General features: G+C 39.1%; 1 protein-coding gene across 1 annotated transcript in view; it reads right to left on the minus strand.

Annotated features, from left to right (window-relative positions):
* Positions 1-3,321: 3,321 nt before the first annotated feature.
* The window catches only part of MANEA (mannosidase endo-alpha), a 37,339-nt gene continuing 24,678 nt past the window's right edge, over positions 3,322-15,982 (minus strand). Inside the window, exons 3-5 of the mRNA XM_089665393.1 lie at positions 11,270-11,379; positions 10,060-10,136; positions 3,322-4,164 (exon numbers count right to left, since the gene is read on the minus strand). Coding sequence (XP_089521519.1) covers positions 3,528-4,164; positions 10,060-10,136; positions 11,270-11,379 — 824 coding nt within the window. The 3' untranslated portion in view covers positions 3,322-3,527. The remainder of the gene's footprint in view (positions 4,165-10,059; positions 10,137-11,269; positions 11,380-15,982) is intronic.

A 15,982-nucleotide genomic window follows, 5' to 3' on the forward strand; every position in this document is an offset into this window, starting at 1 on the left:
GAACATAAGTATATAAAGTTCGTTTACATATGTGTAACAGTGAAATTGTTATAAATTCCCCTTTCTTCAACATAACGTCTTCCATATGAAATTGTCCAATGAGGAGTCTAATCACTAAAAGCAATATAATGGATTACCATGCATTGTGTGGGTCTCCACCCCCATTTTCTCAGGCTGTGTGAAACTATAGATAGCAACCAGAGTACACGTCAACATTATATATTTCTAAATACCTTGTTATAGCATACGTACATCCACAGCAGAAATCATGGTCCATATCAAATTGGGAGAAGTCCTGAAACACAGTGGGCAATATTACAGGTATATATTGCCTACAAGGTGATCTTTTCTATAAAATGTATATTTAATATTACCTACCAGGTTAAAAAACAAAACAAAACAAAAAAAAAAAACCACACGTGGGAGCCTGCCAATCTTTATGTAGGGGGGGCTTGCCACTTGGCCTTTACCTACAATGTCTTCTCTCTTAGGTAAAGGGCAAGTGGCAAGGCCCCCCCCCTACAAACTCGAGGGGCCGTTTAGGGGACACCAACAGGAAAGGGGGCCATTACAACTGTGGGTTGGCAGGCTCGCACATATTTTTTTACCCACACTCACAATAACTTATATACATACATGCACACCTCAATAAGAGTATCAAAAATGTATTTTATTTCAGTAATTTAATTCAAAAGGTGAAACTCATATTATGTAGATGCATTAAACACAGAGTGATATACTTACATCTAGTGAAGACCCACAATTATGTATCTGAGAAAATTAGAATATTGTGCAAAAGTTCACTATTGTAGATTCAAGATGTCACACTTTAATCAGCTAATTAACTAAACTCCTGTAAAGGTTTCCCGAGCCTTTAAATTCAGTAGGTTACACAATCTGGTTCAGTAGGTTACACAATCAAGGGGAAGACTGCTGACTTGTCAGTTGTCCAGAAGACAGTCATTGGCACCCTCCACAAGGGTAAGTCACAAAAAAGGACATTGCTAAAGAAGCTGGCTGTTAGAGTGCTGTATCCAAGCATAATAATGGAAAGTTAAGTAGAAGCAAAAAAGTGTGGTAGAAAAAAAGTGCACAAGCAACAATGATAACCGCAGCCTTGAGAGGATTGTGAAGCAAAGGCCATTCAAGAATTTGAAGGAGATTCACAAGGAGTAGACTATGGCTGGTGTCAGTGCTTCAAGAGCCACACCACACACACATCCAGGCCATGGGCTACAACTGTCACTTCCATGGCTATTTCCATGTGTCAAGCCACTCCTGAATCAGAGACAACGTCAGAAGCGTCTTACTTGGGCTAAGGAGAGAAAAAAAAAAAAAAGGACTGGACTGTTGCTCAGTCATTCGAAAAGAAGATTTTGGACCAAAGTAAATTTTGCATTTCATTTGGAAATCAAGGTCCAAGAGTCTTGAGGAAGAATGGAGAGGCACAGAATCCAAAACTGCATGTGGGCCAGTGTGAAGTTTCCACAGTCAGTGATGATTTGGGGAGCCAAGTCATCTACGTATGTTGGTCCACTCTTTTTGTTTGTTTTTTTATCAAGTCCAAAGTTAGCACAGCCCTCTACCAGGAAATTCTAGAGTACTTCATACTTCCCCACTGCTGACCAGCTTTATGGAGATGCCGATTTCATTCTCCAGCAGAAGTTGGCACCCGCCCACACTGCCTAAAGTACTAATATCTGGTTTAATGATCATGGTATCACTGTGCTTGATTAGCTAGCAAACTTGCCTCATCTAAACCCCAAAACATGTGGGGTATTGTCAAGAGTGTATTGTCAAGAGGAAGATGAGAGACACCAGACCAAACAATGCAGACAAGCTGAAGGCTATTATCAAAGCAACCTGGGCTTCCATAACACCTCAGCAGTGCCACAGACTGATAGCCTCCATGCCACACCACATTGATGTGGTAGTTCATGTAAAAGGATCACCAACCAAGTATTGAGCGCATACTATACTGTACATTTCAGTAACTCAACATTTCCGTATTAAAATTTTTTATTTATTTATTTTTTTTTAATTGGTCTTATGTAATATTCTAATTTTTTTCCAGCCTGCTGATGATTGTCCCCAGGCCCATCATTACAGCCCCGGATAATCATATTGTATAACATAGGATATTTAGAATGATCTAAAAATGGCATATAGTGACTGTTCTCTATAGATCTACAGAATCTGAGGGGGAGCAGACAAACGAAACGCTTGTAATTCATTGTATTATTTTTTCCTAATTGGACACATCTGCAAGCAAGTTATGTTGAAGGAAAAAGGAATGTATAAATGATTTTACTGGGAAACATATGTAAAATAACTTTATATAATTATGTTATACAATATACAGCTGTGAAACTAGTACTCTCAAACCTAAATCAGTTTATGCTTTAACAATTTTAAACTAAATGATTGGATTTTAACAGTGTAGCATGCATTCCTTACAAAAGGGATAACAGGCACATGGTGTGGCAGTCCATGTATGTTTGAGGAGTTCCAAATGAGCAGTGGTAAGGGTAGTCCAGTAGGCACTAAGGGCAAGCTGCGTAGGAGCGAAGCATAATTCTGCAGAAGGGAAACAAAGAAGCACAGCTCCTCTAAGTGTGTACTGTGAAGGTATTTAATAGAAAGATTAGTAACTCACATCTTAGAATTTAAAAACAGGCTCATGAGTAAGAGGGTGAGAAGTCTGTAGCCAAATGTTGTGTGACTGATCCAGAGAGATCGATAGAGTCCACCAGCAGGTGGTGCTGTGCATTTGCAACATGGATGGTAAGCCTGGTGAAATCTCCAAAGTGTCTGCTAGCAGATGGTGCTGTGCATATGCAGCATAGATGTTGAAGCCTGGCAGAGTCTCCAAGATGTCCGGGATCAGCACGTGTGGATTCTGTCATTAAAAAGCTACGCATTTCTGAGCATGTGCAGGACGAGGGGCGCCCAGGCGCGCTCTTTCATCAGGCAGTCTGACTGATGAAAGCGCGCGCCTGGACTCCTCTCTTCCTGCACATGCTAAGAAACGGTCGCATTTTGATTACGTCAGACGCCCCATGTGCTGATCCCGGACATCTTGGAGACTGCCAGGCTTCACCATCTATGCTGCAAATGCACAGCACCATCTGCTAACAGTCACCTTGGAGATTCTACCAGGCTTACCATTCATGTTGCACATGCACAGCCCCACCTGCTGGCGGACTCAATTGATCACCTCTCTGGATCAGTCACACAACATCTGGCTATAGATGTCTCACCCTCTTACCCATGAGCCTGTTTTTAAATTCTAAGATGTGAGTTACTACTTATCTTTCTATTAAATACCTTCACAGTACACACTTAGAGGAGCTGTGTTTTTGTTTCCCTTTAGCATGCATTCCTTGGCAACCAAAAAGTCAACATATGCAAGAGTGTTTTTGGGCTATACAAAAGCCATTATCAATAGGAGAGGGAAAACCAGTTTCATAAGGAGGAATTTCAATGTCTTGAAAACCCATTTAACTCAACATAAACCTAACTACCATTTAAACGAGCCATTGTTCACGTTCCTTCGTGTATTTTTCAGACCATTTTCTGGTAATCTCCAAATAAATGCTAGGTTTATGGGGCAAATAGTCCTCATATTTCATCTGTGCATTTTTTTTTGGAACGGCTGCTTCAATCTGAGTTCCTTCATGCCATTCATTGAAAGATGTAATAGAAACAATACTTGGTCGCACCAATAATGCTGCATTAAGAGCAGTCTCATAGTATTTCCCATTAATTCTGTTTCTTGTATTTTTAAAATTCCAAGGACGTATGCTGGTATCTATGTACCCAGGTCCAACACTTGGAATAAATATCAAGTTATTAGTATCACAAAACTCTTTCAAACTTGACCAGTGCTGATGTGAGGATCCATATGTAAAACCATTGGTGGCAAAGTATGTATAAAGTCCATCAAATCCACTTCTTTTTATATCAATTTTATGTTTTTCTTCTACAAGCAAAGCAATGAAAATTCCATCGTATGGCGTATTCCGAATACTTAGGGATCCTGATGCTGTGAACAAATTAGCCCACTTGTCAGGACTTGTTACATAGGAATCATAAATGTAAAACATAGGCAAATGTTTGCCAGAATTAGTCTTATATCTGTAAAATGCAGGATGGTTTCCATATCTATAGAGAGAGAGAAAAAATAAAAGGTAGATAACATTAAGTTAGCAACACAAAGTCAACAAACAAACCAATATGCAATAAAATCCCAATATTCAAATTAACCACAGTGATAAATGGATTTACAGATACTGGCTAACGTTTGCCTGCATCTATTGTATAAAAATTCTCTATTAACCACTTCAAGTCCGGGCAGTTTTACCCCTTTCCTGTTCAGGCCAATTTTCAGCTTTCAGTGCTATCACACTTTGAATGACAATTGCGCAGTCATGCAACACTGTACCCATATGAATTGTTTTTTCTATATAAATGAAAAAGTCAAAAAATTTTTTAAAAAAGTAGTTTTTCTTATAAAATTTTGCAAATAAATCATCTCTTCATTAATCTTGGCCAAAAATGTATTCAGTTATCTTTTTAGTAAGGGAAAAAAAAACAAAATTAGTTTATAACCAAAAATTATAATTAAAAAAAAATAAAAGTTACATTTTTATATTTATGGTTTTTTTTTTTCTTACATACGGTTACCCTAGCAGTACAACAGTGACACTACTACTTGTGGGGGGTGATGAGGATTTTTGATTGCTTTTACAGCCTTTATGGGTGTCAAAGCAATCATTTCTCCTTCCTTCTCTCTGGCTGCATTCTTGCAGCCTTTGAGAAATACTGTGTGAGCTGTGATTGGTCACAGCTTGTCACATAGTACCAAGGCTGTTGTGAATAGCCTTGTACCATGTGATCAGATTTCACACGTAGCAAGCAATGATGTGAGAAGTGACATCTTGCTTACTACTCTTCATGTGATCGCTGATTGGCCAATCAGTGATCGCATGATCGGGACCTCACACAGAGGTCCCGTACAGCGATCAGTGTTCCACTGTGTCCGGAGGACACAGCGGGCACCGGATCGAGGTGCTGCGCGCTCCCAGGGAAGCGGGAAGGATATTTATAAACGGACACCCCACCCCTGCACTGCTTCCGTCGGGCCATTTTTATACATGGGCCAGATGGGAAGTGGTTAAAAGAGAAGCTCTACAAAGTCTATGTAGAATAGTCATTCGTTATGCCCATACAGAGCACATGCACACGTTTAACAGGCAGCAAGAGAGGAAAGCGAAACATAAAAAATGGTCAAGGTAGGGGTAGGCCACAGGTATCCACTATGAAGTTTGCAGATGAGGTGTACATAGTTTCCTTACTGGAGTGGAGGGAGGGACATATGACATTATGTTAAAAAGGTGCAATTATGCTTGAAGTACCCATTAGCTTTTTTCAAACAATGCAAAATTACGTGTCTTGTCATTTACACTATGCTATTGCAATCAGGCTATTTCACTAGGTTTTAAAAGTACACTAAAGTTGTGATTTAAACAGCTAAATCTACATGTGTAAAGGAAGTTTTTCTCATTGCAAAAGAGACATGACTTTTTGTACAATAAAGGATTCTTATCTTCATCCTCGCAAACATCAAACTGTACGTTGAGCTGCAGCTCAATGTACATTTCCAGCATTTGCTGGGTGCCAGGATAAATGCATGGGAATTATGTCATCTCGGGCAGGCCAATCAAGAGGATCAAAGATCTCAAACCCAGAAGCAGCCTGTGAGAAGATGTTGGCACTGTTGAGAGAGCTCATGGATGCTGCATCATTAGAGGGAAGATGAGCATAGCTCTGCTTTTTTATATTTTCAATAAATACACCAACTTCATTTATTTGACAATACTTACAATGGATATTTCTATAATCAATAATGATTCTATAAAGAAATTAAAGATTATAATTTGCTTACTATATTTATATGTGGTCTAAAGAATATGTTAGCCCAAGATTTCATATTCCAGATACGTTTCTGTTGCACCTTGTACTTGTGTTAAAAAGTATCCTGTTCTCTTTGCATTGCTTCCTTTTTATGAAATACTTGGTGATCCTTCCAATCCCTCTGCTTTCCTATTTCAACTGACCATGCTGGGCATGAGAGCACATCCTTCCCAGTGTGTTAAGTTTTCTGGCTGCGCTCGGAGAACAGCCTGCCTGTCTTCCAATGGCAAAACGTGTGCCAACACTCTCCTCTGCACAACCATTTACTAGGAAGATCTGTACTGTATTGCTGTTTCTGCACCCCAAGCTCTCTAAGGCAGGTCAAACATTATGCAATATTGTTTCCTTTAGCCACAGTGCTGGAGGAAAAAGTGAACTCAGACTAATTACTTCAAATAAAGCTAATTGGAGTCAGCTACTTTCATTGATAAATAACAAGCAAACATTTTGAGACTGCTATTCATAAGAAGCAGCAGCTGATGTCAACCATGCTTTGCAAAAGCTCTGAAGACATACGAGTAGTTGATCAGTATGATCGGAAGGCTGGAAAAGGGATACAAAGCCATCTCAAAGTGTTCAGGCATCCATCAGCTGACAGACAAATTGTCTGTCAATGTAGACAGTTTAGTACTGTGGCTACTCTTCCTAGAAGTGGGCACCCAGCCAAGATGACTCCCAAGGCACAACACAGAATCTTCAACGAGGTAAAAAAAAAAATAATTAAAATGTAAAAGCTAAAGGCTTGAAGGCATCACTGAAATTGGCAAACATCCCTGTTCATGAGTCTACCAAACACAAGTCTTTGAAAAGGCATTGGATCCATGGCAGAACACCATAGAGGAAGCTGCTGCTCTCCAAAAACACATTGGCAAACTTCAGGCATGCAGCAAAGACCACCTTGGCAAGCCAGAACGCTACTGGGAAAATGTTTTGTGGACTGATTAAACAAAAATTTAATTATGTAAAATGACAATGTATGTAGCAAAAAGGGCAAAGCTTACCAATATCAAAAAACATCCCAATGGTGAAGTACTGTATGGAGGAGGGAACATCATTTGGGCTTGCTTCACTGCCTCAGGGCTTGGACCATTTGCCATCATGGAGGGGAAAATTAATGCCCAAGTTTATCAAAATATTCTACAGGATACGGTCAGGGTGGTTGTTCACAAGCTAAAGCTTAGTGGACAATGGTCCTAAGCATCAAAGTACATCCACCACAGACTAACTTCAGAAAAGGAAAATGCACCTTTTGGAGTGGCCCAGTCCAGACCTTAACCACATAGACATGCTGTGGAATGTTAAGAGAGCTGTTCACACCAGACATCCTACAAATCTGTCTAAGGTGAAGCAGTTTTGTAAAGAGGATTGGTCAAAAATTCCTCCTGAATGTTGTGCAGGTCTGATCCAGATCTACTGAAAGCACTCCTTGAAGTCATTGTTGCCAAAAAGGAGGTTCAACCAGCTATTAACTCCAAGGGTTTACTTATTTTTTCCTCTAACACTAAAAATGTTTAATGGGTATGTTCAATAAAGACATGAGAAATTGTAATTGTTTGTGTGTATCAGCTTAAGAATCTTATGTTTGCCATAAAATGCACTCTGATCCCAACTGAAGTCACAATAGGCAAATTACTGCAGAAAACCAGTTAATGCCAAAGGGGTTTCTTGCCACTGTATTTAGGTAGATATATATATATATATATATATATATATATATATATATATATATATACACAGTGGGGATCGAAAGTTTGGGCACCCCAGCTAAAAATTTGAATTAATGTGCATAAAGAAGCCAAAGAAAGATGGAAAAATCTCCAAAAGGCATCAAATTACAGATTAGACATTCTTATAATATGTCAACAAAAGTTAGATTTTATTTCCATCATTTACACTTTCAAAATAACAGAAAAAAAAAATGGCGTCTGCAAAAGTTTGGGCACCCTGCAGAGTTAATATCTTGTACTGCCCCCTTTGCAAAGCTGAGACCTGCCAGTGGCATGGATTGTTCTCAATCATCGTCTGGGAAAACCAGGTGATGTCAATCTCAAAGGTTTTAAATGCCCAGACTCATCTGATCTTGCCCCAACAATCAGCACCATGGGTTCTTCTAAGCAGTTGTCTAGAAAACTGAAACTGAAAATAGTTGACGCTCACAAAGCTGGAGAAGGCTATAAGAAGATAGCAAAGCGTTTTCAGATGTCAATATCCTCTGTTCGGAATGTAATTAAGAAATGGCAGTCATCAGGAACAGTGGAAGTTAAAGCAAGATCTGGAAGACCAAGAAAAATATCAGACAGAACAGCTCGCAGGATTGTGAGAAAAACAATTCAAAACCCACGTTTCACTGCATGATCCCTCCAGAAAGATCTGGCAGACACTGGAGTTGTGGTACACTATTCCACTATAAAGAGATACTTGTACAAATATGGTCTTCATGGAAGAGTCATCAGAAGAAAACCTCTTCTACGTCCTCACCACAAAAATCATCGTTTGAACTTTGCAAATGAACATATAGACAAGCCTGATGCATTTTGGAAACAGGTTCTGTGGACCGATGAGGTTAAAATTGAACTTTTTGGCCGGAATGAGCAAAGGTACGTTTGGAGAAGAAGGGGCACAGAATTTAATGAAAAGAACCTCTGTCCAACTGTTAAGCATGGGGTTGGATCAATCATGCTTTGGGGTTGTGTTGCAGCCAGTGGCACAGGGAACATCTCACGAGTAGAAGGAAAAATGGATTCAATAAGATGTCAGCAAATTTTGGATGGTAACTTGATGCCATCTGTGAAAAAGCTGAAGTTAAAGAGAGGATGGCTTCTACAAATGGATAATGATCCTAAACACACCTCAAAATCCACGGGGGATTACATCAAGCGGCGTAAACTGAAGGTTTTGCCATGGCCTTCACAATCTCCTGACCTCAACATAATTGAAAATCTATGGATAGACCTTAAAAGAGCAGTGCGTGACAGACAACCCAGAAATCTCAAAGAACTGGAAGACCTTTGTAAGGAAGAATGGGCAAAGATACCTCAAACAAGAATTGAAAGACTCTTGGCTGGCTACAAAAAGCGTTTACAAGCTGTGATACTTGCCAAAGGGGTCAGTACAAGATATTACCTCTGCAGGGTGCCCAAACTTTTGCAGACGCCATTTTTTGGTTTTCTGTTATTGTGAAAGTGTAAATGATGGAAATAAAATCTAACTTTTGTTGACATATTATAAGAATGTCTAATCTGTAATTTGATGCCTTTTGGAGATTTTTCCATCTTTCCTTGGCTTCTTTATGCACATTAATACAAATTTTTAGCTGGGGTGCCCAAACTTTCGATCCCCACTGTATACACACACACACACACACACACACACACACACATACATACATACACACACACACACGTTTGCCTTTCATTTCTATTTGTAAACCGAATGGGTTGTTTTACAAGGTAATGGTTCACATATACTTTAACAGCAGACAAATGTTGTAACTGAATGCTGCATATATCCAACTCATTGATGAATCCGGACTCCATCAGACAGGCAATGAGCCATATCTTTTTGGTGCAGCTCATCATTCTGCCTTCTACATACATTCTCTGTGTACTAAGGAAGCATTTAAAAGAACATTATGAATTAAAGTATAAAGCTAACCATGCACATTCGAGGATTAACTATTCCTGTCTGTAGGAACAAGCTACGAATGGCAGGCTTCACCAGCTGATACTGGGTAAAATAGTAACATGGCATAGTTAACAGTTTTGGCTTGTTATTCTAGGTGCCAAATCTGTCTGCTAACATGTTCCTTTTTAGGATACATTTTAAAATCAAAGAAAACATCCAATTGGCTTTCTACAGCTTATACCTCCACTTGTCCTTTTCTCTACTTTTTTTATAACGTTTGAGCCAGCAGGGAAATGTGGCACTTTTTTTGATATGTGTCAACTGCAATCCTTTCATTTGTAGAAATGTATTATAAAAACATAAGTCACATAAAATTAAAAAAAAAAAAAAAATGTACTGAACAAAATAAAACAAAGTAGCATGGCACACTGGGATTAAGTAAAAAAAAAACAAACATACTTGTCAACAATATATTTAATATTGTCACGTAGATTAACATCATCTCTGTCTTTGTATGGCTCAATATGAAAATTAACCTACAAAAAAAAAAAAAAATTAATAAAAATGTGCACAAACTGCATTAATACATACAAGTACATTTTATATGCAAGCTAAAAAAAAAAAAAAAAAGTGGTTGAAACAGAAAGTGCAGTCATTTATCTTTCACAGAGGTCAGTCAAGGCTGAAATTACAGTGTGGGTCATATCTGTAGTGTCATTATAATCAACAACACATATGCATATGCATTAGAAGCTATAATTTAAAGGTCATTTACCACACATGCTATGCATACTAATAAAATAGCAGGAAGGGAAAGTGAAGAATAAGGCTGCCTCTTCAGACAACAAATTAAGCCATCAGAATGAGTTCTGTAGTAACTATGGTTAAATCTGCACATACACATCAATGTACACTTAGATTTGCATATTTGATCCATCCATTTCCTGATGTTGGTGGGTGCAGCCCATAGGAACAGACATCAATGGAGCCAGAGGAAACAATGTAGCCAATCACCAGTTCTCCAATTGCTCCGGCAAGGCAATGGGGTTGATTTACTAAAACTGGAGAGTGCAAAATCTGGTAAAGCCCTGCATAGAAACCAATCAGCTTACAGGTTTTTTTTGTCCAAGCTTAATTGAACAAGCTGAAGTTAGAAGCTGATTGACTACCATGCATATCTGCACAAAATTCTGAGTGTTCAGTAGACATACGTGTACAAAGTGCCAGTTTTACCTGCACACAGTTGGAATGGGTGGAGCTCTTCTCTTACTTGCACATCATTACAGATCTGTCGGTTTGCCCTCCTCTAGCACTGACAGAGTCGTTACTAGTTTCTATTTGCTGCAGGTCTTTTAGGTTCCTGTCACTGATGATGTAACTCCTGTGCATGCCTCCAAGAGTTAAATTATCCAGGGCTCCAGCTCCATTCTTGGCATCTTACAGATGCCAGGAAAGGGTCTGGGGTGTAAACTGCACGTTTCCCAGGCATTGTACACTATTATAAAAATTGCTTTGAGTTAGGGGAAAGGTCTAAGAAAATAAAAAAAGAAAAAAAAAAAAGAAAGTACAGGATTGATATGTTTTTAGCAACTAAGTATGTGAAAAGTCAATTAAAAAGATAAAAAAAAAATAACTAAAAAACATACATGTGCACACAAGCATAACTTACCTTCAGGCCATATTTATGAGCTATGTCTAAAACATGTGGCACCAAATCATCAGAAGGGACACCATTGTCATCATTCATTTGCGGTGGATACCATGATAAAGACAGCACGCCTGTTATCAATATTGATATACACAATTAATTTTCAAAACCATACAGAAACATTAGATAAAACAATCCACATAAATCAACACGTAAAACCTATATATTAGTTCAAGTAGAATATGGGGTTGATTTTCTAAAGGTAAACAGACTCTGCACTTAGCAAGTGCAGTTGCATGAATTTCCCCCAGAGATAAGTGAATGTGATGAAGCTCTGATGATTTTTATCATCCAAATCAGGTGCAAGGGAAGAAAAAAAAAAAAAATTTTCTTGCACATGATTGGATTATGAAAATCAGCAGAGGTCCGCCACATTCACTAAGCTTTGGGGAAAAATTAGTGCAACTTCATTAGTGCACTTGCCTTTAGTAAATAAACTCCTATATATTATACTGTATGCCGTGTTGTAAAGCACTGCGCAAACTGTTGGCTCTATATAAATCCTGTATAACAATAATAATGAGAAGATTTGAACAATGCAGCCCAGATAGTGAAGATCATGTGTTCTCAAACAATGCATAGGTATCTATTTCTTTAACCCATTTTCTGAATATGAAAACTTTGGATTGATCCAAATATCTCAGAATTATCATCTTGGTAGCGATGATCAAAAAAGTAACAAAATGTTTATATAGCCTACGGATAACCTTTGATGTGTCAAGGTTTAACAGAACCAGCTCTGCTTGTAATTTCCACTGAAAATCTAAAATGAGAACATCAGTGGAGCTCTATAACATCTAGTGACCGACTCAAAGGATAGTTCTTGCAAAAAAAACAGACCTCACTGTATGATGTTGATATTCTTTTCTAGATCTTTTCTGTGGGCTGGATAACACTTTTCTGTTTCCCTTTTTTCTGGAAATGTTGGTGTGTAAATTCTGAAATCAGAAACCGTTTGCATATGCAAGGTTTTGATTAGAAAGGTCATGGGTAAAAATAATATTTTATAGGGTAGTTAAAGGTTCACATGGTTAAGACTTCTCTCAGGGTTATATTACCATCTGTGACTTTGCCAAGAAGATTCTGCTTACTATTTATCCCCATTGCACACTGACAAGAAATGAAACAAGTGGTACCAGTACAGAAAGGCACAAATGCTTGGCTACATTAAAAAGGCCAAGCATACATTTTGCAACAAAAACAATACATCCACCCATAAAAAAAAAAAAAAGTGCATTTATTATTATTTTTTTTGGCATTGGAGGCTTCAAAGTATTGTGATGGTGATCAGGGGCGCACTGACAACTCATGGGGCCCCCGGGCAATAGGGGATCATGGGGCCCCTGTGTCCTTGCCCACACTCAAAGTAAACCCAAAAAAGCCAAAAAAAAAAAAAAAAGTACCAGGGGCATTTCATGGGGCCCCCTACTGACCCCGGGCAGTGCCCGAGTGCTCAAATGGTCAGTCCGCCCCTGATGGTGATCAATGCTCCTGATCGGCAATGCTCTGGCTCTACAGATTATTTTTTCAACCATAGGTCGGTGCCAAGGTATGAACCTTCAGTGACAGGCCTGGAGGAAGTATCAATGAACTACAAGTGTGGTGACACCATCTTACTAGTGATCCATTGAAAATTACAAGTTCCTCTACTGAGATGGAAGAGAAGACTAACTTGTGGTATTTTTATTAATAGACGACATACAGTTTCTGTCCTTTTCATTACACATTTAGGTGTTTGTACAGCAGCATGTATTGGGGTCAAATACAGAAATATGCGAGTCTATTTTTGCTAAATAAGTTTGCTTGGATGGGAGCCACGTACTCCGATCAGCTCTCACGAATACACACCTTCATTCGCCATATTCTTCCATATTTGAGTATTGTAACTCCCTCCTCAATGGCCTACCTAATCGCAGGCTATCCCCTCTTCAGTCTATCATGAATCCTGCTGCCAGACTCATCCACCTTACTAACCGTTCCATATCTGCCATCCCTCCACTGGCTTCCCATTGCCAAATGAATAAAATAGAAAAAACATTAACAAGAACATAAAACCATGTATAATTCTGCCGCAAATCACATCACCAATCTGGTCTCCAAATATCACCCAAACCGTCCTCTCTGCTCCTCCCACGGCCTCTTGCTCTCTAGCTCCCTTGTCCCCACCTCCCATGCTCATCTCCAAGACTTCTGCAGAGCCTCCCCCATCCTCTGGAACTCTCTACCCCAATCAGACTATCGCCTACTCTGCCCACTTTTAGGCGATCTCCGAAACCTTCTCTTCAGGGAAGCCTATTCTGCCTTCAGCTAATAACAGAATATTCTATGCCTCCTACCAGTCCATTCCCCACAGTTACCACCTTTTGTACCAACAGCCCCTCCCTCTTAGATTGTAAGCTACAAGGAGCAGGGCCCACCTATCCCTCTTGTATTGAACTGTATTGTTGCTGTATTGTCTCCCGTTATATTGTAAAGAGCTGAGCAAACTGTTGGTGCTATATAAATCCTGTATAATAATAATTCTCCTCCTTACATACACCACTGGCACCAGTATGCTCATACTTCTATCATACTTACCCTCAGTATAGTGGTCATTCATGCCTTCACTCTGTTCAGCTATCCAAGCCCTTACCTCTCTCCTCAGTGTTTGTGACATGAAACCCCACTACTTTCTCTTCCTACACTACTGATGTATTTTAAATTCTCTTGCCTGTACTGTGCTGTACTTCAGTTTACTTCACTTTTCATAGGTAAAATCTTTCCAAGAAATGGTGAAATTAGGTAAAAAGAAACAGTCCAATGTTGCCCTGTTTTAAATGGATGCACAGGCTTGCCAAAGCACAAAGAACAGCCAGTCCTTAAAGACCATGGACCACCCGGTGCATATAAAATTTTAACAATGCATGATATTTGCAGTAAAAAGTACTTTACAATTTCACACATTTGCAATGCAAGTCCATACACTGTTCAATGGTTCTAAAGTTCAAAGTTTTTCATCTTGTTGCAGTGATGGGAACATTTCGCACTGCAATGCTGAAGGATAATGTACAGTTTAAAATTAGTTTAAAACCACCCAAGCCCTTTATGTGCTAACATGAAAGAGTTGTATAGCCATTCAAATCATAATCCTTCTCTACACCTACAATTTCTGTAATCAGTCCCTTGACCAGCAGTTAAAAAAAACAAAAAAAAAAAAAATGCATTCTTCTACATGCTAATAATGGGGAACATGTTAGGATTTGAAAGGGATCAGTAAGGCTCAGGCTCTTAAATGGTGTATTCCCATCATTTAGGTACAGTGTGTGTAATCATTGGCTCTCTTTTATGAAGTATTGCGTTATTTAAAAAGTTCACTTCGTTAGGGGACTACTGGACTTTCTAGTAGATGGACACAAAAGGCACTTTGGAGTTGTTTTAATACAATGCAATACAAACCCAAATTAGGACACAAACCCAAATTATACAGTATAAGGCCCCTTTCATACTAGCAGACCGATTGGGTCTGCCTGTCTGTTTTTCAGGAAGACAAGATCGGAACATCCATTTTCCTTTATGGAGTGGCGGTGTAAATGGACAAGTGTCTGTTTACACGCATCTACATCTGATCCAATAAAAAACAGACGGATGGGGATCTGTTCCCCACCCGCCTGGTGGCACGGATCGCATGGCAGTTGGGTGTAAATGGACAGGTAGTCAGTTTACATCTAACCACCCATAGGGGAAAGCAGGCTGTGTCGGTGTCCACTCTGCATAAATGGAGCAAACATGGACCAGCCATCCACCTGCTCAGTGGGAATCAGCAGACAGATTCCCCGCTGAGCAAGCGGACTCCAACAGAGCCTGCCCTGTGTGAAAGGGGCCTAAGACCACACACATACATCACGTTCTAGCATTTTCAGGTACCTGGGAGTCACAGATGCAGTGTCCTGGCCCATCTCAACCCAGCCTATCCAAATATGTGACAAAGTTAGAAGAGCACTGGAATTTTGGCAAGATAAATTACTTTTCTGTACTTGCAGAAATCAAACTTAGTGTAAAGAAAACTAATGCAGCCACCACATCTATTATTTTTTTTGCTTCTGGGTATAAATATCCTTTAAGGAATAAATGTTTTAAACAATCAAAGTCTTTGGCAGAAAAATATGTGAAGATCTAGGATAATTTGAAAACTAAGTAATCTGCCTTCACAGAACCTCAGGAAAAGAATTAAAATATTTGCAGAAATTACTTAGAGAAGGCCAAAAACATTTCTAAAAAGGTCCATGTGGTGAACAATCCCCAGTAAAAAAACAAAAAACAAAAAACAAAAAAAAAAAAACTTTACAAAGAAAATGCAGTAGTGTTACTTTTCGCCTTGCAAAGTGTGAGGCAAGCAATACAAAAACCCTAAAAAAGTTAACAGCAGAATAAAACTCAGTTATTCTATCCACTAAAAACACTTTTATAGGAATTATATTGACATATTGACAAAATGACATCACGGAGATAGCCATCATTCCTAAAGTGTTACTAAACCCACAACAGTAAAATCAGTCTGTATATGCAGTAAAGCATGCTTGTTATACTCACTGTGGAACCTAAGGGGAGTAATTCCCTGCATGGTGTAAAAAGGATGTTTGATCCGGTCTTCCCTGGTCCTCCCCTTCTACTGTCCCTAATCACTCTGCTGATAGA

This window comes from Staurois parvus, unplaced genomic scaffold (genome assembly GCF_062004578.1).
Source record: "Staurois parvus isolate SC_StPar_1 unplaced genomic scaffold, SC_StPar_1.0 ptg000048l, whole genome shotgun sequence".
NCBI lineage: Eukaryota > Metazoa > Chordata > Amphibia > Anura > Ranidae > Staurois > Staurois parvus.